The sequence below is a fragment of the Salmo salar genome, chromosome ssa18, assembly GCF_905237065.1.
Source record: "Salmo salar chromosome ssa18, Ssal_v3.1, whole genome shotgun sequence".
NCBI lineage: Eukaryota > Metazoa > Chordata > Actinopteri > Salmoniformes > Salmonidae > Salmo > Salmo salar.
Window position 1 is genome coordinate 26,149,365 of NC_059459.1, and position 27,006 is coordinate 26,176,370.

The window sequence follows — 27,006 nt, forward strand, 5'->3', positions numbered from 1 at the left end:
CTTTGAACGGGGTAGTAGGTGCCAGGCGCACCAGTTTGAGAACTGCAACGCTGCTGGGTTTTCCACACTCAACAGTTTCCTGTGTGTATCAAGAATGGTTCACCACCCAAACAACATCCAGCCAACTTGACACAACTATGGGAAGCATTGGAGTCAACATGGGCCAGCATCCCTGTGGAACGCTTTCGACACCCTGTAGTCCATGCCCTGACAAATTGAGGCTGTTCTGAGGGCAAAAAGGTGGTGAAACTCTATGTTAGGAAAGTGTTCCTAATGTTTTGTACACCCAGTATACAAGGGCTAGGTCAGAATGTTCCTATATATGTTTTCACATATACCCTTGATGTTGTTGATATTTTAGATCACAATCTGTTGACCATAATGTGTTGGATTATTCTGCTGACTGTGCGTCAAGCTGTTGGTGCTGTGGTGATGCTGTAGTGGTGCTGTGGTGGTGGTGGTGCTGTTGGTGTTGTGGTCACTCACCCTGCAGTCTTCATCTGGCACCACAGCAGCAAGGCATCTTTAGCAGACTTCTTCTCCTTGTTGTCCTCTGTCTCCACTCTGATGTCCTGGATCTGAGAAGCACATACCCCAGAATAACAAAATGGTCAAACAGCACCAGCCATCATCAGGACACCAAGACCGAGACAACCACTATACACAGAGACCGAGACAACCACTATACACAGAGACCGAGACAACCACTATACACAGAGACCGAGACAACCACTATACACAGAGACCGAGACAACCACTATACACAGAGACCGAGACAACCACTATACACAGAGACCGAGACAACCACTATACACAGAGACCGAGACAACCACTATACACAGAGACCGAGACAACCACTATACACAGAGACCGAGACAACCACTATACACAGAGACCGAGACAACCACTATACACAGAGACCGAGACAACCACTATACACAGAGACCGAGAAAATATACACAGAGACCGAGACAACCACTATACACATAGACCGAGACACCACTATACACAGAGACCGAGACAACCACTATACACAGAGACCGAGACAACCACTATACACAGAGACTGAGAGAGAGAGAGATATATATATGCGCACTTAGGCTGGCACACACACACATAGAACAAATATGTGCACACACACTGGAATGCACCCACCTTCATTGAGTGACAGGCACATAAACACCACCTCTCAGCACTTTCTCGATATACAAATAAACAAACGCAACCCACTTCCTGTCTTAGTTTGAGTGACATTGACCCACATCTGTGGATTTAAGTGCGATTTTTTTTATTACAATTTATAAAAATGTAATCCCTTTACCAACTGTGCTCTCTCATTTTATAATCAGCACATGCACGATACGTGAGTGAGTGAGTGTACTGGGTTGTCAGCTGACCTGGAAGCGGAGGATGATGGTCCAGATTAGGCCGAGGGTGAGGCGGTGGTTGCCGTCGACAATGTCGTGGGAGCCCATATTCTCCAGATGGACCCTCTGCTCCTTGAGGAACTGCAGGGCCTTGTCCACGTTCTCCAGGCAGTGGATACGCATGCGCCCCTTAGTGGGCTTGGGCTGCGGAGGGGAAAGAAAGAGAGACAGAGGTTGTACTAGCACAGTCTAATTACATTAGTGTCACTCATACCCTTCATATCTCTGGCGTTCTACTGCCAACAATGTAAATGGTTTGGTTTTGTGTATTTTGACTTGAGGCAGGACTCCCTGGGCTGATGACCTACTTAGCAGACTTCTTTAATCCTTGAGGAAGGCAGATTTAAGAATGTCTATACAAGAACAAAGTGATGTACATTATATGAGGACATATCTATGGGACTTCAGTGTGTGTGTGTGCAAATATATCATGTATTTTTATGTGTTACACTAAGTAATCCTAAAATGACCAAGAGGAAATGAGATCTCTGAAACGTCTGTCCTTCCAGACCTGTGATGCCATATGTAGAGAGACAGGTCATCCAGAGCTTCCCCAGGGTTAGAACCCATTTTCCAGGGGTCATGACCCAGGAAGTACTCAGGGCCTGGCCTTGTTGAGACAGCTGGAGAACACCAGTGGGTATCTCCTCTGTCTAACACAAATAACACCAGATCAGAGAGATACCCATCTGGCATTTTAATGTAGTGTTCTGTGGAGTGAACTCTTACACAGCATTCCTACGCTTCCTGAAACAGTTGAGAAATGGAGGCTGGCTTGAGTTGGGATCATTTTGCTGGACTCCATTGTACAGCATGTAGGCCACTCCGCCAGTCTTTCTATATCAAAGATCTCATTGATCATTTCTCCCTCTGCCTTCCCTTTCACTCCATCATAGCAAGCCTGCTTTTGAAATTCTTCCATTCTGTATTTTTTTTTGCCTCATTTCCTCGTAGCGGTCAAAAGAAGCTCAAATCTCAGAGTGAAGAGCTCATATTTTGAAGGGACAACAGTAGACTGCATTCACTGTGAGTGAGTTGAAACTGTGGTCAGATCTTTCTCACAGCAAAGACCCGTGAATGGCCTCAACGGAGGGCACGATCTACTGGATGTGGTAGGGGCTGTAGTCAGGCTTAATGGCATTTTGATTCCAGAGCTGTCTAGACGAGTCCATCAGAGAGCTGCCTTTCAAAAGCCACTGGTGGTGAAGGGAGGGGTGAGGGGAGAGTGAGCTAAAATGGGACATAGTTAATAAAACCCATCAGCGTCAACTTTGCTAAACCTCTTTTTTTTAGTGGCAATTCTGCAGTGATAATTGCTTCTCTCCCCTCCTTCAGCACAGCTGCTAAGCTGGAACATTTCATTGGCTCAGAGTGAAGTTTGCCCTCTGACGTCACATGCTGCTGCCACCACCACCACCACCACCGTGCTGATGTTTTGGTTTTGCCTTAATCTAACTCCAGTCTGTGCATAAGGTCTCCTAACCTAGCTTGGCCTCTAGCATTCAATTGTAAGCAGTCTGTGTGTGTATGTCTAACTGCATGCTAGAGCACATGCTTGGTGCGTTGAATGTATACAATTGGGTCTGCATCAGTGTGTTTGCGGTTCATGTAGGTTATAAACGTGTATGTCTGTGTTTGTCACATTTTGTATTTATTATGGACCCCCATTAGTTCCTGCCAAGGCAGCAGCTACTCTTCCTGGGTTAAACACATTAAGGCATATCACACAACAACAGATACAATAAGATAGTACATCATGACATCATTAAGAAACTACATGACATCATTGAGGAACTACATATCTACAACACAACGTTTATAATACCACCATATAACAATATTAAAATATACTTGTGTGTAGAGTGTCTCTTCACAGTCTGCGTTGTTCCTGTTACGTTTATTTTTTATTTTTTTGTACAATACAAAACATACAAACAACAGCATGTAGATGCATACAGAAGCACACAAACCGCGATGTTCCATAAGGTGTCGTTTTTTCAAATCAGATAAATGGCTCAATGTAGTACTGTGGGCCTTCCATGGTCTAGCACACAGACTTTGAAGAGACATCTGGTGGTATGTCTTGCGGGGTATGTATGGGTGTCTGAGCTGTGTGCTAGTTGTTTGAACAGACAGCTTGATGCTTTCAACATGTCAATACCTCTCACAAGGATAAGTAGTGATGCAGTCAGTCTGTCCTCTACTTTGAGCCAGGAGAGATTGACATGCATGTCATTGATGTTAGCTCTCTGTGTACATTTAAGGGCCAGCAGTGCTGCTCTGTTTACATTTACATTACATTTTAGTCATTTAGCAGACGCTCTTATCCAGAGCGACTTACAGTAGTGAATGCATACATTTCATTTCATCCGTGGGAATCGAACCCACAACCCTGGCGTTGCAAACACCATGCGTTGCAAACACCATGCTCTACCAACTGAGCTACAGGGAAGGCCTGTTCTGAGCCAACTGTAATTTGCCGATGTCCCTCTGTGGCACTTGACCAAATGACTGGGCCGCAGTCCAGGTGCGACAACACTAGGGCCTGTAGGACTTGTTTTGTTGATAACAATGTCAAAAAAGCGGAGCAGTGCTTTATTATGGTCAAATACCAATACAAACTAGGGAAGAATCTGTATAAAATGGTCCTCATAAAATAAATACCAGACACAGATGTTAACTGAACGATCCACCCAGGAAGCTGTTGCTTGAGCATTTCTATTGTACTAGGGTAAGATGAATTTATCACATTTTCAAATTTTGTTGCTCAAGCAACAGATGCCTGGATGGATCGTTCAGTGTAAGCCTCAATGAGGTTTCCATGAGAGACCACATGATCCCTGTAACCCAATCTGTGACCCAGTCTGAAACTCTAGCAGTGTAAAATCTCTACTTCTCTGCTCTGTCCTCAACTGAACTGCTCGCAACTAGGGTTGCAAAGGGAGGATATGTTACTCAAAGTTTACCAGTAAACTACTACATTTTTGGTATCTTTCAAGGATTTTATGTAATTTATCACAATACCCTTTCGGGTACTTCAGATTATTATAGGCGTCTGTAATTATCTCAGGCCCTTTGTGTGGACTGATCACGTCTAAAATAATTAATTAAAATAAACAATGACAAAGCTGATCCTAAATATAAACTATTAACTAAGTGAATACCGTTATTTTTTAATATGAGGATTTCAGCATGAAATATCCATAATTGTTTTTACACACTTATTTATTTTACTATTTGAATATGTATTTATTGTCAATGACTTGGCTCAAACTGGTTGCAGTTGTTAAAAAAAGTCAACAGTTGGAAGAGTTGCAAAATAATGGCATTGTTGATTAGATACTTTTTTTCAATAATTAGTCTATTTTCTCTTGAACCATATGGTCTATCTGACAAAAAATGAACACCACACTGCTCATTCCATGACAGACTGACCAGGTGAAAGCTATGATCCTTTATTGATGTCACTCGTTAAATCCACGTCAATCAGTGTAGATGAAGGGGAGGAGACAGGTTAAAGACAACTGAGACATGGATTGTGTGTCATTCAGAGAGTGAATGGGCAAGACAAAATATTTAAGTGCCTTTGAACGGGGTATGGTAGTAGGTGTCAGGAATACCAGTTTATGTCAAGAACTGCACCGTTGTTGGGTTTTTCAAGCTCAACAGTTTCCCGTGTTTTTCAAGACTGGTTCACCACCCAAAGGACATCCAGCCAACTTGACATACAACTGCGGGAAGCATTGGAGTCAACATTGGCCAGCATCCCTGTGGAACGCTTTCGACACCTTGTAGAGTCCATGACCTGATGAATTGAGGCTGTTCTGAGGTCAAAAGGGGTACAACTCAATATTTGGAAGGTTTTAAAAGTTATTCAAGTATTAATGACCCAAGTCACGATAGACTGCCATAGATTCAGTTAATTACAAAAATGACTAAAGATTCTGGTAACTTTGGTAAATTACTGGTAGGTTTGCAACCTTACTCATAACCTCTCCATAGTATCCACATATACACCATGACCTTGCCTTTACCAGGGCTGCTTTAAATATATTCTTTACCAGAGGTGGAGAGAGCAGTTAAGGTGTGCCTGGTTTTATAATGTTGAATCTGTGAGATATGATGAGGGAGTTATACTGCTGCACCATTATTAGAACACAGATAAGAGCAATATGAGTCACAACTATGACTACAAATACTCTTTCAAGTAGAAAAATATACACTGCATTCGGAAAGTATTCAGACCCACTTTTTCCACATTTTGAGACGTTACAATCTGATTATAAAATGTATTAAATAAATAAATATCCTTATCAATACCCCATAATGACAAAGTGAAAACAGGTTTTTAGAAATGTTTGCAAATTAATTAAAAACAAAAAAACTGAAATACCTTATTGACCTAAATATTTAGACCCTTTGCTATGAGACTCAAAATTGAGCTCAGGTGCATCTGGATTCCATTGATCATCCTTGATGTTTCTACAACTTGATTGGAGTCCACCTGTGGTAAATTCAATTGATTGGACATGATTTGGAAAGGTACACATCTGTCTATATAAGGTCCACAGTTGGCAACGCATGTCAGAGCAAAAACCAAGCCATGAGGTCGAAGGAATTATCTGTAGAGCTCCGAGAGGATTGTGTTGAGGCATCGATCTGGGGAAGGGTACCAAAACATTTCTGCAGCATTGGAGATCCCCAAGAACACAGTGGCCTCCATCATTCTTAAATGGAAGAAGTTTGTAACCACCAAGACTCTTCCTAGATCTGGCTGCCCGGCCAAACTAAGCAATCGGGGGAGAAGGGCCTTGGTCAGGGAGGTGACCAAGAACCCAATGGTCACTCTGACAGAGCTCCAGAGTTTCTCTGTGGAGATAGTTGTCCTTCTGGAAGGTTCTCCCATCTCTGCAGCACTCCACCAATCAGGCCTTTATGATAGAGTGGCCAGATGGAAGCCACTCTTCAGTAAAAGGCACACAACAGCCTGCTTGGAGTTTGCCAAAAGCCACCTAAAGGACTCTCAGACCATGAGAAAGAAGATTCTCTGATCTGATGAATCCAAGATTGAACTCTTTGGCCTGAATGCCAAGCATCACGTCTGGAGGAAACCTAACACCATTCCTACGGTGAAGCATGGTGGTGGCAGCATCATGCTGTGGGGATGTTTTTCAGCAGCAGGGACTGGGAGACTGGTCAGGATCGAGGGAATGATGAAAGGAGCAAAGTCAAGAGGGATCCTTGATGAAAACCTGCTCCAGAGTGCTCAGGACCTCAGACTGAGGTGAAGGTTCACCTGCCAATAGGACAACGACCCTAAACACACAGCCAAGACAACGAAAACTCGAAGCTCTAATTACTGCTTCAACTGAGTAAAAGGGTCTGAATACTTATATAAAAAAGTGATACCAGTTTTTCCATTGTTAATACATTTGCAAACAGCTTTGTCATTATGGGGTACTGTGTGTAGATTGATGAGGATTTTTTTTTAATCCATTTTAGAATAAGGCTGTAACGTAGCAAAATGTAGAAAAAGCGGTCTGAATACTTTCCAAATGCACTGTACGTGTACCCTGAAAAATAAGATAATTTTTTTAAGGTGAATTATTACTGTGTGTGACTGGGAAATCAGTCTAACGTACCAGTCTCTCCCCAGAGAGGACCTCCAGTAGTTTGATGAGCATGCGTCCATCTCTCAGGTCCATATAGAGGTCAGTGATCCTGCAGGACACTCTGGCTAGGTGGGAGTTGACCCACTTGGTGAAGGTCTTCTTCTGCACCGCCTCACGCTCATCTACAAGAAGGAGCAGAGAGAGATCAGGGGGTTAGTTTCACTTCTGCGTTCTATCATTGGATCATATTAACCAGGTTATCACCTGGGGGTATTTTACAGTTCAACTGACGTGTGCTCTTCTTTAGTCTCTCTGTCACACTCACACACACACACGTAACCGATGTGAAATGGCTAGTTAGTTAGCGGTGGTGCGCGCTAATAGCGTTTCAATCAGTGACGTCACTCGCTCTGAGACTTGAAGTAGGGTTTCCCCTTGCGTTGCAAGGGCCGCGGCTTTTGTGGCGCGATGGGTAACGATGCGTTGTGGGGTGTCAGTTGTTGATGTGTGCAAGGGTCCCTGGTTCGAGCCCGGGTTGGGGCAAAGAGAGGGACGGAACCTACACCGTTACACACACACACACACACACACACACACACACACACACACACACACACAAAATGTAGATTCTAAAGTTAAACACTCCAGGTGTGTGGCTAACAGAGTAGAACGTGACGGTTTGCAGGCCTCTCGACAGAAACAGCATGTTCCTCTCCTTCTTCCTGTTTATGCCAGGTGTCCCCGGTTGTTCGACTGGCTGTGGGCCTTTGCTACTGTTCATCTTTTGATGAAAACCTACACCAAGGTCGTCACTGTTCTGGAATAACTGTGTAGGGTGTAGCTTCCTATGTCTAAGAGGTACAAAGTAGCTAGCTTTCACAGAAAGACAGACAAGTACTGTAAATATCAACATTTCACGGGCTAGGTAAGTGTTTAGTAAACATTTGTATTTGCATTTATCATCGATCGCCATTAGCTGCTGCCAAGGCACCAGCTACTCTTCCTGGGGTCCATAAAAATTAAGGCAGTTTAGACAATTTTAAAAACATTCCAATACATTCACAACACACTGTGTGCCCTCAGGCCCCTACTCTACCACTAATCTACAGAACAAAATCCATGTGTACGTGTGTCTGGTGCGTATGCTATCTTGTGTGTGCATGCATGTGTCTGTGCCCATGTTTGTGTTGCTTCACAGTCCCCGCTGTTCCATAAGGTGTATTTTTATGTTTTTGAAATCTAATTATACTGCTTGCATCAGTTACTTGATGTGGAATAGAGTTCCATGTAGTCATAGCTCTATGTAGTACCGTGCGCCTCCCATAGTCTGTTCTGGACTTGGGGACTGTGTAGAGACCTCTTGTTGCATGTCTTGTGGGGTATGCATGGGTGTCCGAGCTGTGCGCCAGTAGTTCAAACAGACAGCTCCTTGCATTCAACATGTCAATACCTCTCATAAATACAAGCAGTGATGAAGTCAATCTCTCCTCCACTTTCAGCCAGGAGAGATTGACATGCATATTATTAATATTAGCTCTCTGTGTACATCCAAGAGCCAGCCGTGATGCCCTGTTCTGAGCCAATTGCAATTTTCCAAACATACTTCAATACTTATTCGTTTAGGCCATCTTTAAATAGCCAGTCTTGTTTGTGCAAGCTAAATGTTGTTAGCATAGCTGGTGCTATTCTCACAGGATGACAATATCCTAACATATACTGAACAAAAATATAAAACAACATGCAACAATTTCACATAAGGAAATCTGTCAAGTGAAATAAATTCAGGTCCTAATCTATGGATTTTACATGATTGGGAATACAGATATGCATCTGTTGGTCATAGGCACCTAAAAAATAGGTAGGGATCAGGAAACCAGTCAGTATCTGGTGTGACCACCATTTGCCTCATCCTTCACATTGAGGTGATCAGGCTGTTGATTGTCGCCTGTGGAATGTTGTCCAACTCCTCTTCAATGGCTGTGCGAAGTTTCTGGATATTGGTGGGAACTGGAACACGCTGTTGTCCACGTAGATGCAGAGGATCCCAAACATGCTCAATGGGTGACATGTCCGGTGAGTATGCAGGCCATGGAAGAACTGGGACATTTTCAGTTTCCAGGAATTGTCTACAGATGGGGCTGTGCATTATCATATTGAAACATGAGGTGACGACGGTACAACAATGGGCCTCAGGATCTCGTCCCTTGTATCTCTTTGCATTTAATTGCCATCGACAAAAAGCAATTGTTTTCATTGTCCGTAGCTTATACCTGCCTATACCATAACCCTCTGTGACCATGGTGCACTCTGTTCATAACATTGACATCAGCAAACCGCTCGCCCACACAACACCATAAACGCGGTCTGCGGTTGTGAGGCCGGTTGGACATATTGTCAAATTTTCTAAAACGACATTGGAGGCGGCTTATGGTAGAGAAATGAAATTTAAATTCTCTGGCAACAGCTTTGGTTGACATTCCTGCAGTCAGCATGCCAATTGCACACTCCCTCAAAACATCTGTGGCATTGTGTTGTGTTACAAAACTGAATGGCCTTATTGTCCCATGCACAAGGTGCACCTGTGTAATGATCATGCTGTTTGATCAGCTTCTTGATATGACACACCGGTCAGGTGGATGGATTACCTTGGCAAAGGAGAAATGCTCACTAACAAGGATGTAAGCAAATTTGTGCCCAACATCTCAGAGAAATCTGTTTTTTGTGCATATATACATTTTCTGGGATCTTTAATTTCAGCTCATGAAACATGGAACCAACACTACATGTTGCTTTTATATTCAGTGTAAATGGCCGACTGCACATACTGTAGGCTAAATGACACAGCAAGATGGCGCCGACAGACATAGCAGCTTTGCTTTGTTAGATTACTTGTTAGATATCACTGCATGGTCGGAACTAGAAGCACAAGCATTTCGCTACACTTGCATTAACATCTGCTAACCATGTGTATGTGACCAATAAAATTTGATTTGATTTGCTTCTTGCTCCTAAGCAAGAAGCGTGTGTGTTATTTCTTAAATTATTATTCCAGAAAGTGTGTGTTATTACATACAGCCGGAAATAACTTCTGGATATCAGAGCGGCTGTAACTCACCAGCATTACGTCCAGGAATAAGACTTTCCCCGAATTGGATCTTTTATTCGTACCCCCCAGGGCAATTGAACTTATCCCAGAGGCTGCTCCATGACGCCGCCGGCGGAGAAGAGGTATTTCTGAGAGGACTTCTAGTCAGACTCAGGAGGCGTGCAAACCATCCACCGCTTCTGAGTATATTACTTGCTAATGTTCAGTCTCTGGACAACAAAGTAGACAAGCTCAGGGTGAGGATCTCCTTCCATAGAGACATTAGGGACTGTAACATACTCGGTTTCACGGAATCACGGCTCTCTCTGGATATACTGTCCCCGTCCAAACAGCCAGCTGGGTTCTCAGTGCCTCGTGCAGACAGGAATAAAGAACTCTCCGGGAAGAAGAAAGGCGGAGGTGATTGAGATAACGTACAGAAACTCAAGTCCTTTTGTTCACCCGACATAGAATACCTCACTATCAAAGGCCGACAGTATTACCTCCTAAGATAATTCTCTTTGGTTATAGTCACAGCTGTGTATATTCCCCGTTAAACTGATACCACAACGGCCCTCGAGGAACTACACTGGACTTTGTGCAAACTGGAAACCACATATCCTGATGCCGCATTTATTGTACCTGGGGATTTTAACAAAGTAAATTTGAGGAAAACACCACCAAAGTTCTATCAACACATTGACTGTAGTATTCGCGTTGCTAAAACACTCGACCACTTCTACTCCAACGTCTGGGATGCCTACAAGGCCCTCCCCTGCCCTCCCTTTGGCAAATCAGATCATGACTCCATTTTGCTCATCTCTTCCTATTAGGCAGAAACTCAAACAGGAAGTACCCGTGCTAAGGTCTATTCAACGCTGGTCTAACTAATCGAAATCCATGCTTCAAGATTGTTTTGACCATGCCGACTGGGATATTACATTATCCGGGTAGCCTCTAAGAATAACATCAATGTATACACTGACACGGTGTATATAAGAAACCGTGGATAGCAGCATTCGCACAAAACGGAAAGCGCGAACCACCGCATTTAACCACGGCAAGGTGACTGGGATATGGTTGAATACAAATAGCATAGTTATTCCCTCTGTAAGGCCAAACCTCAGTACAGTCACAAAGCGGAGTCGCAATTCAAAAGCTCAGACACAAGACGTATGTAGCAGGGTCTACAGTCAATCATGGATTACAAAGGGAAAACCAGCCACGTCGAATACCGACATCTTGCTCCCAGAAAAGCAAAACACCATCTTCGCCCAATTTGAGGATAACACAGCGCCACCGACGCGACTCGCTCCCAAGGACTGTGGGCTCTCGTTCTCCATGGCCGACGTGAGTAAGACATTTAAACATGTAAACCCTCTCAAGGCTACCGGCCCAGACGGCATCCCTAGTTGCGTCGTCAGAGCATGTGCCGGCCAGCTGGCTGGAGTGTTTACGGACATATTCAATCTCTCCCTATCCCAGTCTGCTGTCCCCACATGCTTCAACATGTCCACCATTGTTCCTGTACCCAAGAAAGCAAAGATAACTGAACTAAATGACTATTGCCCCGTAGCATTCACTTCAGTCATCATGAAGTGCTTTGAGAGGCTAGTTAAGGATCATATAACCTCTACCCGACACCCTAGACCCACTTCAAATTGCATACCGCCCCAATAGATCCACAGACGACGCAATCGCCATCGCACTGCACACTGCCCTATCCCATCTGGACAAGAGGAATACCTATGTAAGAATGCTGTTCATTGACTATAGCTAAGCCTTCGACACCATAGTACCCTCTAAGCATCATTAAGCTCGGGGTCCTGGGCCTGAACCCCGGCCTGTGCAACTCTGTTTTGGACTTCCTGACGGGCCGACCCCTATGTGGTGAAGGTAGGAAACAACACCTCCACTTCGCTGATCCTCAACACATGGGGCCCTACAAGGGTGCGTGCTCAGCCCCCTGCTGTACTCCCTGGTCACCCATGAATGCGTGGCCACGCATGCCTCCAACTCAAATCAAAGTTTACAGACGACAACAGTTTTAGGCCTGATTACCAACAGTGACGAGACAACCTGTAGGGTGGTGGTGAGCGCCCTGGTGGAGTGGTGCCAGGAAAATAACCTCGCCCTCAACGTCAACAAAACGAAGGAGCTGATCGTGGACTTCAGGAAACAGCAGAGGGAGCACGCCCCAATCCACATTGACAGGACCGCAGTGGAGAAGGTGAAAAGCTTAAAGTTCCTCGGCGTACACGTCTCCAACTATCTGAAATGGTCCACCCACACAGACAGTGTGATGAAGAAGGAGCAACAGCGCCTCTTCAACCTCAGGAGGCTGAAGAAATTTGGCTTAGCTCTTAAGACCCTCACAAACGTTTACAGATGCACAATTAAGAGCATCCTGTCGGGCTGTATCACCGCCTAATAAGGTAACTGCGTCGCCCACAACCGCAGGGCTCTCCAGAGAGTGGTGCGCTTTGCCCAACACACCACCGTGGGCACACTGCCTGCCTTCCAGGACACCTACAGCACCTGATGTCACAGGAAGGCCAAAGGACAACAACCACCCGAACCACGGCCTGTTCACCCCGCTACCATCCAGAAGGCGAGGTCAGTACAGGTGCATCACAGCTGGGACCGAGAGACTGAAAAACAGCTTCTATCTCAAGGCCATCAGACTGTTCAATAGCCATCACTAGCCGGCTACCACCCGGTTACTCAACCTTACACCATAAAGGCTGCTGCCCTATATACAAAGACATGGAATCAGTGGCCACTTGAATAACTGTTTACTTACTGCTTAGCTCACATGTATATACTGTATTCTATTCTACTGTATTTCAGTCAACGCCACTGCGACATTACTCATCCTAATGTTTATACAGTACCAGTAAAAAGTTTGGACACCTACTCATTCAAGGTTTTTTAAAAACTATTTTCTACATTGTAGAATAACAGTGAAGACATCAACACTATGAAATAACACATATGGAATCATGTAGTAACCAAAAAAGTGTTAAACAAATCAAAATATATTTTATATTTGAGATTCTTAAAAGTAGCAACCCTTTGCCGTGACAGCTTTGCACACTCTTGGCATTCTCTCAACCAGCTTCATGAGGTAATCACCTGGAATGCATTTCAATTAACAGGTGTGCCTTGTTAAAAGTGAATTTGTGGAATTTCTTTCCTTCTTAATGCATTTGAGGCAATCAGTTGTGTTGTGACAAGGTAAGGGTGGTATACAGAAGATACCCTATTTGGTAAAATACCCAGTCCATATTATGGCAAGAACAGCTCAATTAAGCAAAGAGAATCAACAATCAATCATGACTTTAGACATGAAGGTCAGTCAACGTGGAAAATGTCAAGAACTCTTCAAGTGCTGTCGCAAAAGCCATCACGTGCTATGATGAAACTAGCTCTCATGAGGACCGCCACAAGAAAGGAAGACCCAGAGTTACCTCTGCTGCAGAGAATAAGTTCATTGGAGTTACCAGCCTAAGAAATTGCAGCCCAAATAAATGCTTCACAGAGTTCAAGAAACAGACACATCTTAACATCAACTGTTCAGAGAAGACCGTGAATCAGGCCTTCATGGTCGAATTGCGGCAAAAAAGCCACTACTAAAGGACACCAATAATAAGGCTTGCTTGGGCCAAGAAACACGAGCAAAGGACATTAGACCAGTGGAAATCTGTTTTTTGGTCTGACGAGTCAAAATTTGAGATTTTTGGTTCCAACCGCCATGTCTTTGTGAGACGCAGAGTAGGTGAACGGATGATCTCCGCATGTGTGGTTCCCACTGTGACGCATGGAGGAGATTTGATGGTGCTTTGCTGGTGAAACCGTCTGTGATTTATTTAGAATTCAAGGCACACTTAACCAGCATGGCTACCACAGCATTCTGCAGCGATACGCCATCCCATCTGGATTGCGCTTAGTGGGACTATCATTTGTTTTTCAACAGGACAATGACCCAACACAGCTCCAGGCTGTGTAAGGGCTATTTGACCAAGAAGGAGAGTGATGGAGTGCTGCATCAGATGACCTGGCCTCCACAATCATCCGACCTCAACCCATTTGAGATGGTTTGGGATGAGTTGGATCATAGAGTGAAGGAAAAGCAGCCAACAAGTGCTCAGCAAATATGGGAACTCCTTCAAGACTGTTGGAAAAGCATTCCAGGTGAAGCTGGTTGAGAGAATGCCAAGAGTGTATAAAGCTGTCATCAAGGCAAAGGGTGGATAATTTGAAGAATCTCAAACTACATGATTCCATGTGTGTTATTTCATAGTTTTAATGTCTTCACTATTATTCTACAATGTAGAAAATAGTACAAATAAAGAAAAACACTGGAATGAGTAGGTGTTTCAAAACTTGACTGGTACTGTATATTTCTTAACTCCATTATTTTACTTTGGATTTGTCTGTATTGTTGTGAATTGTTAGATACTACTGCACAGTTGGAGCTAGGAACACAAGCATTGCGCTACACCCTCAAGAACATCAGCTAAATATGTGTATGTGACCAATAAAATGTGATTTTTACATATACGCTGGTCTAATGTGAGTTAGCTGTGCCTCATACTGTAGGCCTACTGTACGTGCCATTTGCTGTTAGTGGTTAGCGGTGTTAGCTGGTCATGTTCTCACAGGGTTGTTCTAATTTAGTGTTCCCATGCAGGACGGGTGGTCTAGCTTCTCACCCTACTGCAGAGCCCATAAACATCAGTCACTGGGCCAAGAGAACCAGCCGCACCGGTCAGCCCATACCTGCTGCATTAGCCATACACGTCGTCATCACACACACACAGCTTTGCAAGCTATTCCTCATATGATCTCAAAGCCTGTTGCCATGGAAATCTGGCTTTGAGAGGAAGTTTCACAACCTCCCTCCATCAGGGTGGGTCTCCTTCTCGCAGACTGTAAGAAACGACACCCGTTAACAATGTGCACTGATGCACTCTCCCCTCCAGCTCCAGGCCAGCCATTAGCTCAGAGGACATTGTGACATCACAGCGTGACCAGACTGCTAATATAGCATGTAGGTTAAACCCTGGTGCCAAACAGCTCGCTCCATCTAGGCTACGTCTTCACAGGACTGTCCAACGGCCTGACAGCCTGGTCCCAGAGATAGTGCCGCAGGTCCTCTTGTGGCTTTCATGAGTCGCAGTGCCCAGCGAGCAGGGCAGAGGCAGAGAGACAGAGAGAGCAGTGTGTCCCATTGTGGAGGCCCAGTCAGAGGTAGATGGAGGCAGGGAGACAGAGGGAGCTGTGTGGGGCCCAGTCAGAGCAGCACAGAGACAATGCAGACAGTGTTCTCCACCATGACATGCAAAGCTGCATCTGACTGCATCAGGCCTTATCACTGACTGGGCTAACTAGCTAACTAACGGCTCCTTCACTGGGACACTGTGCTGCATGTTTAGATCATGGCTGTGTGTGGTTAGGCTGGTTAACCCAGAACTAAAAGGCTTGCATAATTGGGTCAGATGCTCAGTTAAGTTCTGGGACCATAATGTTAACAGAGGAGATTTAAATCTAGTCAGTTGCACAACTGAATACATTCAACCAAAATGTGTCTTCCACATTTAACCCAACCCCTCTGAATTAGAGATAACCGGGGGGCTGCCTTAAATCGACCTCCCCTTCCGAAATTCAAAAGATACTACACACTGAGAAATTGTGATTTGTCCAAATAACCAGTGACGAAAAACCCAAGCACCACAACTAATGCTGCTGAACTCCATTTGTACCGTGACATATCTACAGTACAATTTATGTTTATGTAGTCTGTTCACAAGAGATTAGGCTATTCATAGGCTTAGCGGAGTTCCCATCAACCGGATGCATCCAGTTTTCAGGGATACAGCGAATTCAACTTAGCTTCCTTTTCTGCTGAAAACCGGATGTGGGAACTCTGCTCAGGATTTTTCTTTTACGCCTGCTATGTTAGGTTTGGCAAGTCATGACTTTGTGAATCAGGAAAACAGCTTTGGAAATCAGGAAGGGACTAGATAAGCTCAGCATCACATAATATTCCAAATAAAAGTATCAAGGACCAGAATCAAAGGTAACTTCAATAACAAAACAAAGTAAAATAGTTCATTCACATTACACATTTTGCTGTGTGACACATGACCCTGTGTGCCGGTCAAGGTTGTAATTACACATTTTGACACAATCAGTTGCAGTACAAAAGGGCATACATCTAAAATAAATGTGTGTTCTTAATGAAGCTGAGATAGAGACAGATGGAGAATATGGGTGGAGCTAGACATGTCCTGAGTGTCTGTAAACAGGGTTTCCTGCAGGGCAGAGCATCTGGCCCAGAACAGAACACAGGAAGGGGAAACCTTCGCTCAACAGATGTACATATACACACACATACGGTTGCACATGCTCAGGCGCACACACACAAACACAAGCTCGCACACGCTCAAGTGTGCACACACGCACAATAACTCCTTATCTCAACCTGCAGCTGAGCTCTGGCCCTGCAGAGTACAAACCGTAACCCCTCTGACCCCAATCACAACACAGGTCTACTAAACTATCAGGACTGCTGACCAGACCACAATCTGTAGACAACCACTCTGTACGGCATCCTGATCACAGAACTGTGTGCGCAATGTCAACTACTTACATAAAAATCGACTGAAAAATACCTAAAAGGTGAAATGCTAAGTCCTCCTATTAGTATGCCAATACTAGCTGTTTTATTACATGTGACTGTTGACAGGCAGTGGGGGGGACAATGAATACTGTGATAGCAACAATGAATAGCCTGGACTCAGACTAGATGTAAAATAGTAAATGAAAATCCAGGACACTGAAATTAGTTGATATTTTACATTTGTTATGGTTACATAGGGCAGAAGGTTACTGAAGGCAAAAACGGGGTCATTGGGTGGGCGCCACAAAGCTAACTTTAGCCCCAAAGCTAACGTTAGCCACAAGAAATTTGAATTCTTAATGCAAATTCCCAACTTATCATACAAATTGCAATTCGTAACGTATCATCCAAATTGTAATACGTAAGATATCATCCAAATTGTAATTCGTGCCATATCATACGAAATGGATGATGAACATCCACAAATTAACACATACTAATTTGAGGGTCCCGGATTTGTCTACTATGTTACACCTACCACCGAGTCCAGGTCGAAATGAATATAGGGGAAACACTGAATAGCAATAGCAATGCAATTTCAAACTATCAGGCCTGGAAGCAGGGCTCTACATTTTTTTTAAATGCCATTAGTAGCACTGTTGCTCCCAACTTTAGAAAGTTAGGAGCACCACATGAAGTTTAGGAGCACCAGAAAATAAAATATATGTTTTGAATTGATTAAGATACAGCCTATATGAATTCTAGCTACTTTTGAAGCACATGTGCTGTAACACTGTAAAGACAGTTTATTATAAAAGCTAAAATCTGGATACACCAGTCATCGAAATTACAAAGCCATTTGTGGAATATTATCTTTCTACATTGTGTAAAAGCACAATATTCCAATTGAGATGCATTACATTGAAAAGTGTACAAGGTCTCATTAGAAACATCAGGTTTGTGATGAGGTACAAGGGATCGGTCATTCATTCTTTGCTGTGATCATTGATCTCCTAAAGAAGCTATCCTGTTTCCTTTCCGGCGCCGGCGACCATTACAGGAAGATACAAATGTTGTGCCGATAATAAATAGGTTACATCTTTTAATCTGGTTGGTCTAGAAGCAAGCCATTTTTGCTGTAGTAATGGTGCAACCATGAAGCTAACGAATCTGAACGCGCTTGTTTCTCAAGGGCACTCGAAAACAACGGTACAGCAAAGACTTATCACACAGTGCTCCCAAAATAAAACTGTTGGTCGCACAGCAAAATATTTGGTAGCATGTGACCAAAATGGTGGCACTTTAGAGCCCTGCCTGGAAAAGATGTGGCCTTAGGTACTAGAGCAAAAGAAAAGGACTAGGAAAGAGAGATAAAAGACAAAATGACAGAGATGGATATTGTCACATCTCTCTGGTTCCTCAGTAAATGGTTGTGGGATGTGTCTGTGCAGACACCGACTGTAAAAAAGAGGCCTCTGCAGGGCCTCAGGTGAGTGAATAATGACAATCGCTGTGAAATGGATCCAAAATGGACTGAGGTAATTAACTACGGAAAAGGACATCCAAGTCCAAGGTCCCCAATTCCAAACAGGTGTCAAACGAAGAGAGACAATGCAGACAAAACAGGAGATCTCTGTCTCTGTTTAATGACACGTCTTTCAGGGACACCGGATGAGTTTGGATACATTTGGTGGGTGGGGGTTCCCGGATGGTGATGACTCGAAAAACGAGTAATCTGAGCCAAATATTTCATCACAGGGACATTTAGCAGAGTCCACCTGGCCATACGAGGACTTACTTCCTGCTCTCAGAGCTCAGTGGAGCACAACTAAGGAGATTTTAACGGGAGGAGGTTACACAGTCAAGATGAGGTGTTAGATTAGTGATGCAGAGAAGTGTGAAAGGATTTAAAGTAAAGTCGGTGAGCTAAGAAGAGCGAAAGAAACTGCAGTGGGGGAAAATGGAAAAGGTTGTTGGTCGCCAAAACTCTAAAAAGCTGTAACTGAAAATCGAAAGAACACAGACCAGGCCTCTGGGAATGAGATGGAACAATTCTATTTTAGCCTAATGCAATTGCTTGCTTACCCTATAAAATGAAATTAAAATCATAAAATACTTATTGTATAAGCCTGTTTGTAGAGGCAGTAACAGAAAAGGCTAGCCCACTGTGCTGATTGGCTACAAAGGAATTCATTCTGCTAGATAATCAAAACTCCCAAGTCTCAACATCAGGAGAGGAGTCTTAAATTACTCTCTGTGGCTTATCAATAATGCTGAACCAACAGCAGGGGCTATTTACAGAGTGGCTTTAACACACTGCCTGTGTGTGTGTGTGTGGCTAATAACAATAATACTACTACTACTACTAATAATAATAATAAACAAAAGCTGCCTCTGGCCAGGCTGGGGTGTGGCCACATTGCTGAGACCGTGCCAGGATATCTAGCTAGTACCTACTCCTCTCTCCATGTTCTGCCCACACAGTATCTCTGGTGCTGAGAAACCTGACACAATGAGAGAAGGGAATGTACGGTACAGACCATGTGTCACTTTCACCCTCAGACCAAAATAACTGAACAAATTACATTTCTCCCTTTTTCCAGAAACATACGTCTTCCTCTCTCTCTGGCGGGACGACATTCTGCCCGTCTGTCCAATGATACTGACGCCTGGAGCAGCTCTCTGCCACGGTTTGTTAGGGGACAACCAGGCAAACGGTGACCCCCGGATAACCCAGTCACAGGAAAACACTGTCACATTGTGTCTCACTCACCAGAATACAGAGCTAATCAACACTGCATTGTTTCATTTAACAGCAGTCTGTAGGCTACTGCAGCCAAATGTAATATGCCTTTATGACCTTTCCTGAATAATGATGCCAATACCTATTAAATGAGCTGGCGAAATCAGGATCTGTATCCTAGAATGAACTCTTTCTCTAGGCATGCTACCACCGTAATCCTGGGGCAAAGAGTGCCATAGCCTATTAGTGTCCCATTCATCTAGAATCTAGACCAGTGGTGTCAAACATACTGCCGCGAGGGCATCCAATCCGTTCCACGGTGGTTTGAGTAATAAAATAAACAATTGTTATATGTGTATAAATGATAATGGACCTACATTCATACAGTTCCGCTTTTAATCACTGACATGAAAGCTAGATAGCCCGGGAACATCGAAAATAGTATAACCTCTTGAGCGTCTCGTCCCGTAAGCGGGATCAACATCCAGCGAAAAACTCCTAGCGACATTAGCATAACGAAATTTAATATATATATTTTTTCAAATATAGGACTGTCTCATATCGTTTTATAGATACACCTCTCCTGAATCGACCCACGTCGTCCGATTTCAAAAAGGTTTTACAGGAAAAGCAAAACATTAGATTATGTTAGAGGAGTACATGGTAAAAGTAGTAACATAGCCATTTTCCGACCAACCACATGCATCACAAATAACCAAAAAACAGCTAAATGCAGCACTAACCTTTTACAAACTTCATCAGATGACACACCTAGGACATCATGTTACACAATGCATGCATTCTTTTGTTCAATAAAGTTCATATTTATATATAAAAACAGCATTTTACATCGGCGTCTGACGTTGACTAACTATTTTCCCTCAAATGCATCCCGGGAAACAGTGCTACAATTTACTGAATTACTATTCGAAAACATTTTTAAAATGTAATATTGTCATTCTAAGATTTATAGATGAATATCTCTTGAAAGCACCTGTCATACCAGATTTAAAAATAACTTTACTGGGTAATCACACTTTGCGATAAAAGGGGATGCGATACTCAGAAAATGAGCTGGTAAATACAGCTCGGCGCCATCTTGGAACAATCGCATATCACATCTAATCTTGTATACTATTGTCAATAATCCCTTACCTTCAGTTGTCTTCATCAGAAAGCACTTCCAGGAATCCCAGGTCCACAACAAATGTATTTTCGGTCGAAAAAGTCCATCCTTTATGTTCCATTAGCTTGCTGTTGTTAGCGCGTCTGAAGGCTGTATCCAAATGCTCCATCGGGCGCGGGACAGCGGTTTCGAAAAATAAAATTTTTCCCCCATTTAGGTTCGTTCAAACATGTCAAACGTTGTATAACATAAATCTTCAGGGCCTGTTTCAACAAGAGAGCCAATAAGATTCGAGGGGGACGATTGTATTGTGTTTCAAAACGTTTCGAAAGGAGGGGGTAGACAGGGCCGCCGGCGTCATAATGGTGATGGCCCTCCCCCTGTGACCAATTTCCACAGCGTCTCATTCATTCAGTTTCGACAGTAGAAGGCTCAAACCACTGTGTAAAGACTGGGGACATCTAGTGGAAGCAATAGGAAGTGCTCAATGAACGATAGCTCACTGTGTGATTAATAGGGAAAGATGTGAAGTTGAGTCCACAATTCAGAATTCCACTTCCTGTTTCAATCGGTCTCGGGGTTTTGACTGCCATATGAGTTCTGTTATACTCACAGACACCATTCAAACAGTTTTAGACACTTTCGGGTGTTCTATCCACAGGTATTAATTATATGCATATCCTAGCTTCTGAGTTTGATTAGTAGGCCGTTGAAAATGGGCACACATTTTTTTCAAAATGCGCTGTGGCGCCCCCTATCCTAGGGTGAGCCCAAAAGGATAATAATATAACGATGGATAGAGGACAAAGCTTTGCAAATTTTGGGTGAGGCCCTCCGGAACTCATTGAAGACCGAATGCAGCCCACAGAGCAAAATTAGTTTGACACCCCTGATCTTGCATGAGAGAAGGATGATGGTGAGAGGGAAGGGTAAAAGGATAAACAGAGGAATAAAGAGGGGTGGCAGCAGCGGTAAATGAAGCTAGCAGCAGCCTAGCAACCTCACCCTGTTTATGGCACAGCACCCCAACGCCACGTCCCAGATTGTTGTTGGCAAACTGCGGTTTAATTATATCTGCATCTGGTTGGGAGGAAGTGGGACATTGTCCTAGAGACAATTCACCAAAATACACAAAGACGGTATACCAAAATAAACATTGAGTTACGCTGAGACATTCAAAAAAAAACATGTGGTGTCAGGGACGGTAATTGGAAGAGATGTTGACTGCAGGTCATACAACGGCTCAGCTACCAAAAGTCTACATAAGACATTAACTTTACAACCGAATGCTCCCTTAAAAGAGCTTTGCTTGAAAAACTAGAAAAAGTGGCAATAGTACTATGTCAATTTTGAGACGCCATAGCCAGTATACACTTCCTCAAAATAGTCTGAACTAATCTAAGATAACTCAAGAAATCTGTCATTAGTTTTGACGTTTTTGCCAAAGAGATCTTAAACCTGCAATTTTACATTAACTAAGATGTTTGGTGGTGTATTTATTCAATGAAAAAATGTGCATGAAAACGAGTCGTATCTCATTGAATGACAAAGACTTTTGAACAATTCTTACTGTTGACCAACAGACGAAGAGGCGTAGACTAAACCCAATTGTTTCGTCTAGGAAGCATGCGGGACACTGTAAAGGATCTGTATCCTAAAGTCCATGGGGAATAAGAGCACCTCCTCCCAGCTGCCCACAGCACTGAGCTTAGGAAACACTGTCACCATCGATAAATCTACGATCATCGATAATTTCAATAAGCATTTTCCACGGCTGGCCATGCTTTCACCCGACTACCCCCCCTTCACCCAAATCCAGACAGCTGATGTTCTGAAAGAGCTGCAAAATCTGGATCCCTACAAATCAGCTGGGCAAGACAATCTGGACCCTCTGTTTCTTAAAATATCCGCCAAAATTGTTGCAACCCCTATTACTGGCCTGTTCAACCTCTCTTTCAGATCATCTGAGATCCCCAAAGATTGGAAAGCTGCCGCGGTCATGCCCTTCTTCAAAGTGGGAGACACTCTAGACCCAAACGGTTATAGACCTATATCCATCCTGCCCTGCCTTTCTAAAATCTTCGAAAGCCAAGTTAACAAACAGATCACCGACCATTTCAAATCCCACCATACCTTCTCCACTATGCAATCTGGTTTCCGAGCTGGTCATGGGTGCACCTCAGCCACACTCAAGGTCCTAAACGACATCATAACTGCCATCGATAAAAGACAGTACTGTGCGGCAGTCTTCATCGACCTGGCCAAAGCTTTTGACTCTGTCAATCATCGCATTCTTATCGGCAGAGTCAATAGCCTTGGTTTCTCAAATGACTGCCTCGCCTGGTTCACTAACTACTTCTCAGACAGAGTTCAGTGTGTCAAATCGGAGGGCCTGTAGTCCGGACCTCTGGCAGGCTCTATGGGGGTACCACAGGGTTCAATTCTCTTTTCTTTTCTCTGCATAAATCAATGATGTCGCTCTTGCTGCTGGTGATTCTCCGATCCACCTCTACGCAGACGACACCATTCTGTATACTTCTGGCCCTTCTTTGGACACTGTGCTAACAAACCTCCAAATGGGTTTCAATGCCATACAATATTCCTTCCGTGGCCTCCAACAGCTTTTAAATGCTAGTGAAACTAAGTGCATGCTCTTCAACCGATTGCTGCCCGCACCCTCCTGCCCGACTAGCATCACTACTCTGGACGGTTCTGACTTAGAATATGTGGACAACTACAAATACCTAGGTGTCTGGTTAGACTGTAAACTCTCCTTCCAGACTCACATTAAACATCTCCAATCCAAAATTGAACCTAGAATTGGCTTCCTATTTCGCAAAACAAAGCCTTCTTCACTCATGCTGCCAAACATACCCTTGTAAGCCTGACTATCCTACCGATCCTTGACTTTGGTGATGTCATTTACAAAATAGCCACCAACACTCTACTCAGCAAACTGGATGTAGTCTATCACAGTGCCATCCGTTTTGTCACAAAAGCCCCATATACTACCCACCACTGCGACCTGTATGCTCTCGTTGGCTGGCCCTCACTACATATTCGTTGCCAAACCCACTGGCTCCAGGTCATCTATAAGTCTTTGCTAGGTAAAGCCCCACCTTACCTCAGCTCACTGGTCACCATAGCAACACCCTCCCGTAGAATATATATATATATATATTTTTTTTTAAATGCGGACACCTTAAGTGTATTCAATTTGGAATACTCTGTGGCACTGTCCTGTTAAAGATAGCTGTGCAAATGACACAGGATGGATGGAAGGTTTCAGATGACTTCAGTTTATACTTACAGACTGATTAACTGTAGGTTTACACAACCCTGCTTGTCCAGCTAGGGAGTGCTGTTTTACAGGACACAGCTGTGCACCCCTGCATCTAAACCAAGTATACAACCTCACACCCCTGGGGAAATCTTCCCAAATGTTTTATCCCGGCCTCCCTCTCATGTAGGCTACAGTGTTTCCCCTTATAAATCTGTCATTTCTCAACTTCCTGCTCCGGGCAGGGTGCACACCCAATACCAGCGAGAGAGAGCAGTTGAAGGACAAACAAGGCTGCCACAGTGTCAAAGCCCTTTCTGCTGGGCCCACATCATAGCTGGCACACTGTGTCGAACAGAGAGAGACTGGCAGGCCCCTCAACAGGGCCCTAATTTACTTAACAGGAATATAAAAATGGTGTCCTTGCCATCTGGGATCCTTGGGATGTCCCTAACCCCATTGAAGTTGACATTGTAAATGGTTAAGGTAAGGGTTAAGGTTAGGGTAAGGGTTTATGGTACGCAAGTCCAAAGGATCCCAGATAGCATTAACCATAAAAACAGTCACCAATCAACATAAAAAAAGACAGCATTTTCCGGTCAGGTTTGTACGTCACGGCTGGTCAACCAGTACTGCATGTCTCCCTTCCCTGTATTAGTACAGAGTTTTACAGCGAGAGCTGTGTGGCCTCACAAGGGAAATATCATTCCTGTTAGTTTATTACTCAATTGATACACTCAGGATTCCAGTTGAAAAATGAAAGAATGTATAAAGTGTTTCCTGTATACACTTCCATAACCACATCTGTGAGTGAACTTTGTTCATAATTTTTGCAGCTGGTTTCTAGATGACTATTCACTCATTCAGAGAAGAGCCTACAGCAACAGATATGACTGAGAATACAGCATATGATTTGCTTAAGACCACAAACTACTGTCCATTTTTGCATCTAAAGCTGTGTGTTTGATCAAAGACAGAAGACCGTACTAGCTAAAAGATTAAGACAAGCCTTCTGATGCAGTTAAATAAAGAACACATGACGCTGTTGACAGGGAATGCGGCACAATTCTCAGAGTGACAATAAATACTACAAGTAATGAATTAGTCATAATTTCAAGCGCGACTGCCACCTAGCTAACGTTCTGAGCAGAACCAAAATATATGAACAGCTACATAATCGCTCACGTCAACATTTTCCACTCATGTGTGGAACAAGGGCTGTTCAGGATATATTAGCGCTGTTAATCTGTTTAATGAGTCTTCCTTGGTGGAGTGAGGGGATGGCAGGCAGAGTCGACCACGGCAGTCAGAACGTCATATGGAGAGCGGGAGGGAGAGGAGATGCTTAGAGCACATCCTAGACCTTCTCTGTTGCTTTAGGGATGGAGAAGAAATCCAAAGCAAACACACTGACCAAGCTTTAACAAAGCAGCAGCTTTTAGTTTTAGTCCCCATTTAAACCTCTGTAGGAAGGATCAAGTGGACAAAACATTAAGAACACCTTCGTCGGTGCATGAATTCTACAAAGCTGTCGAAAGTTTGCCACAGGGATGCTTTGCACAGTTGTGTCGCGTTAGCTTGATGTCTTTTGGGCGGTGGACCATTCATGAAACACACGAGAAACTGTTGAGAGAGAAAAACCGGTGTGCATGGCACGACCATACCCCGTTCAAAGGCACTTAAATATTTTGTATTGTCCATTCACCTTCTGAATGGCACACATACACAACCCATGTCTCAAACCTGTCTCCTCCCTTTCTTCTACACTGATTGAAGTGGATTTAACATGTGACATCAATAAGGGATCATGGCTTTCACCTGGTCAGTACATCATGGAAAGAGCATCCCTGTATATCACATTTTACAGTGAAACAAAAACAGCATGTACTGTACAATATGCTACCTTGGATATTACATTAGGACAATGGGTTTTCCATACTGAAACTGGAGCTCCTTCTGACTGACAAGCTACGGACTCCTTTTTCTGTTCGTATTGCAGATAGCCCAGGTATAAAATGAAACGTCTTAACCGATGTTCCCCTATACAGAGGCCAAGGCTGTGTGTAGGTGCTATTCTAGCAGAGGTAAAGCCCACAAGCCTGGAGATAGAAACGCTCATTATATCAAACATCTGCTTAAATATATATATATATATATATATATATGAGAGAGACAGAGACAGATGCTTCTGAAACTAGTGGCTTTCTGAGACCCTCTCATGTGAGACACAAACGAAACAGACAGTCTCTCTTCCAGCCACACCCTGTAGTGTACTAGAGAGACAGACCAGCCTGGTCTGCTTTAGTCTAACTCAGTCTTCATAACAGTGATGAGAGAGTGAACTAACACAAACATGGCTTTGGGCTGTTTGATCTGGATTGTGTATACATATCCAAACTCACGTTCCCAACGCATCCGGACCAAAATCCCTGCTCCCATCCATGCCTTTCACCAGGCTGGAATTTGGGCTCGAGCCCTGGTACTTACCAAGACGGTCGCTGTACAGACAGTGTGGATGCCCCGCCTACACATTTTCTCAACACCACTTCATTTGTTTATTTTCTTCACAACGTTAAACGCCAAGGCTCTTGATACAGAAGGTCATGTTGAGACAAACCTCTTCTCTGAGTGTAACAAAGCTGTCTCTGCCTACAAAGATTATTAAGCAGATCAGCCTGCCTCGCTCTGCTCTAGAGGTTTAGCCTCAACGGATCAACCGTTATGACCTGAAAGAGGATCCCATGTAGCAACACTTCAGTTAATTGGTGAAGCTGACCTTTTGGAGTCAGAAAGTTAGTCTGTTTATTCTCTGAGGAGAACAGGCAAGACCAGGGTGTACCTACTATTGAAGTTGTATTAGTCGTTTGTATGGGCTACGCATGGTATACATCGTCCAGTGAAATGCTTACTTGCAGGTTCCTTCGATAATACAACAATAAATTACAAAATATAAGAATACGAACAAAGTAAATGACAGCGGAATATATATATATTTTTGCATAAGTATAATACAGGAAGGCACAATTTATAGTCCAATATTTACATATGTATTGGGGAAGGGGGGATGGGGGCAGCGTATAAACTGAGCAGTATAATAAGAGTCTGGTA

General features: G+C 43.6%; 1 protein-coding gene across 2 annotated transcripts in view; it reads right to left on the minus strand.

The window, feature by feature from the left end:
- Nucleotides 1–27,006, minus strand: part of LOC100380625 (spectrin beta chain, non-erythrocytic 1) — a 131,957-nt gene that overhangs the window by 54,327 nt on the left and 50,624 nt on the right. For both annotated transcript variants that reach the window (XM_014154853.2, XM_014154852.2), the window contains 3 exons: nt 7,070–7,221; nt 1,398–1,571; nt 487–578 (listed from right to left, as the gene is read on the minus strand). In XM_014154853.2, the coding sequence (XP_014010328.2) occupies nt 487–578; nt 1,398–1,571; nt 7,070–7,221 (418 nt within the window). The remainder of the gene's footprint in view (nt 1–486; nt 579–1,397; nt 1,572–7,069; nt 7,222–27,006) is intronic.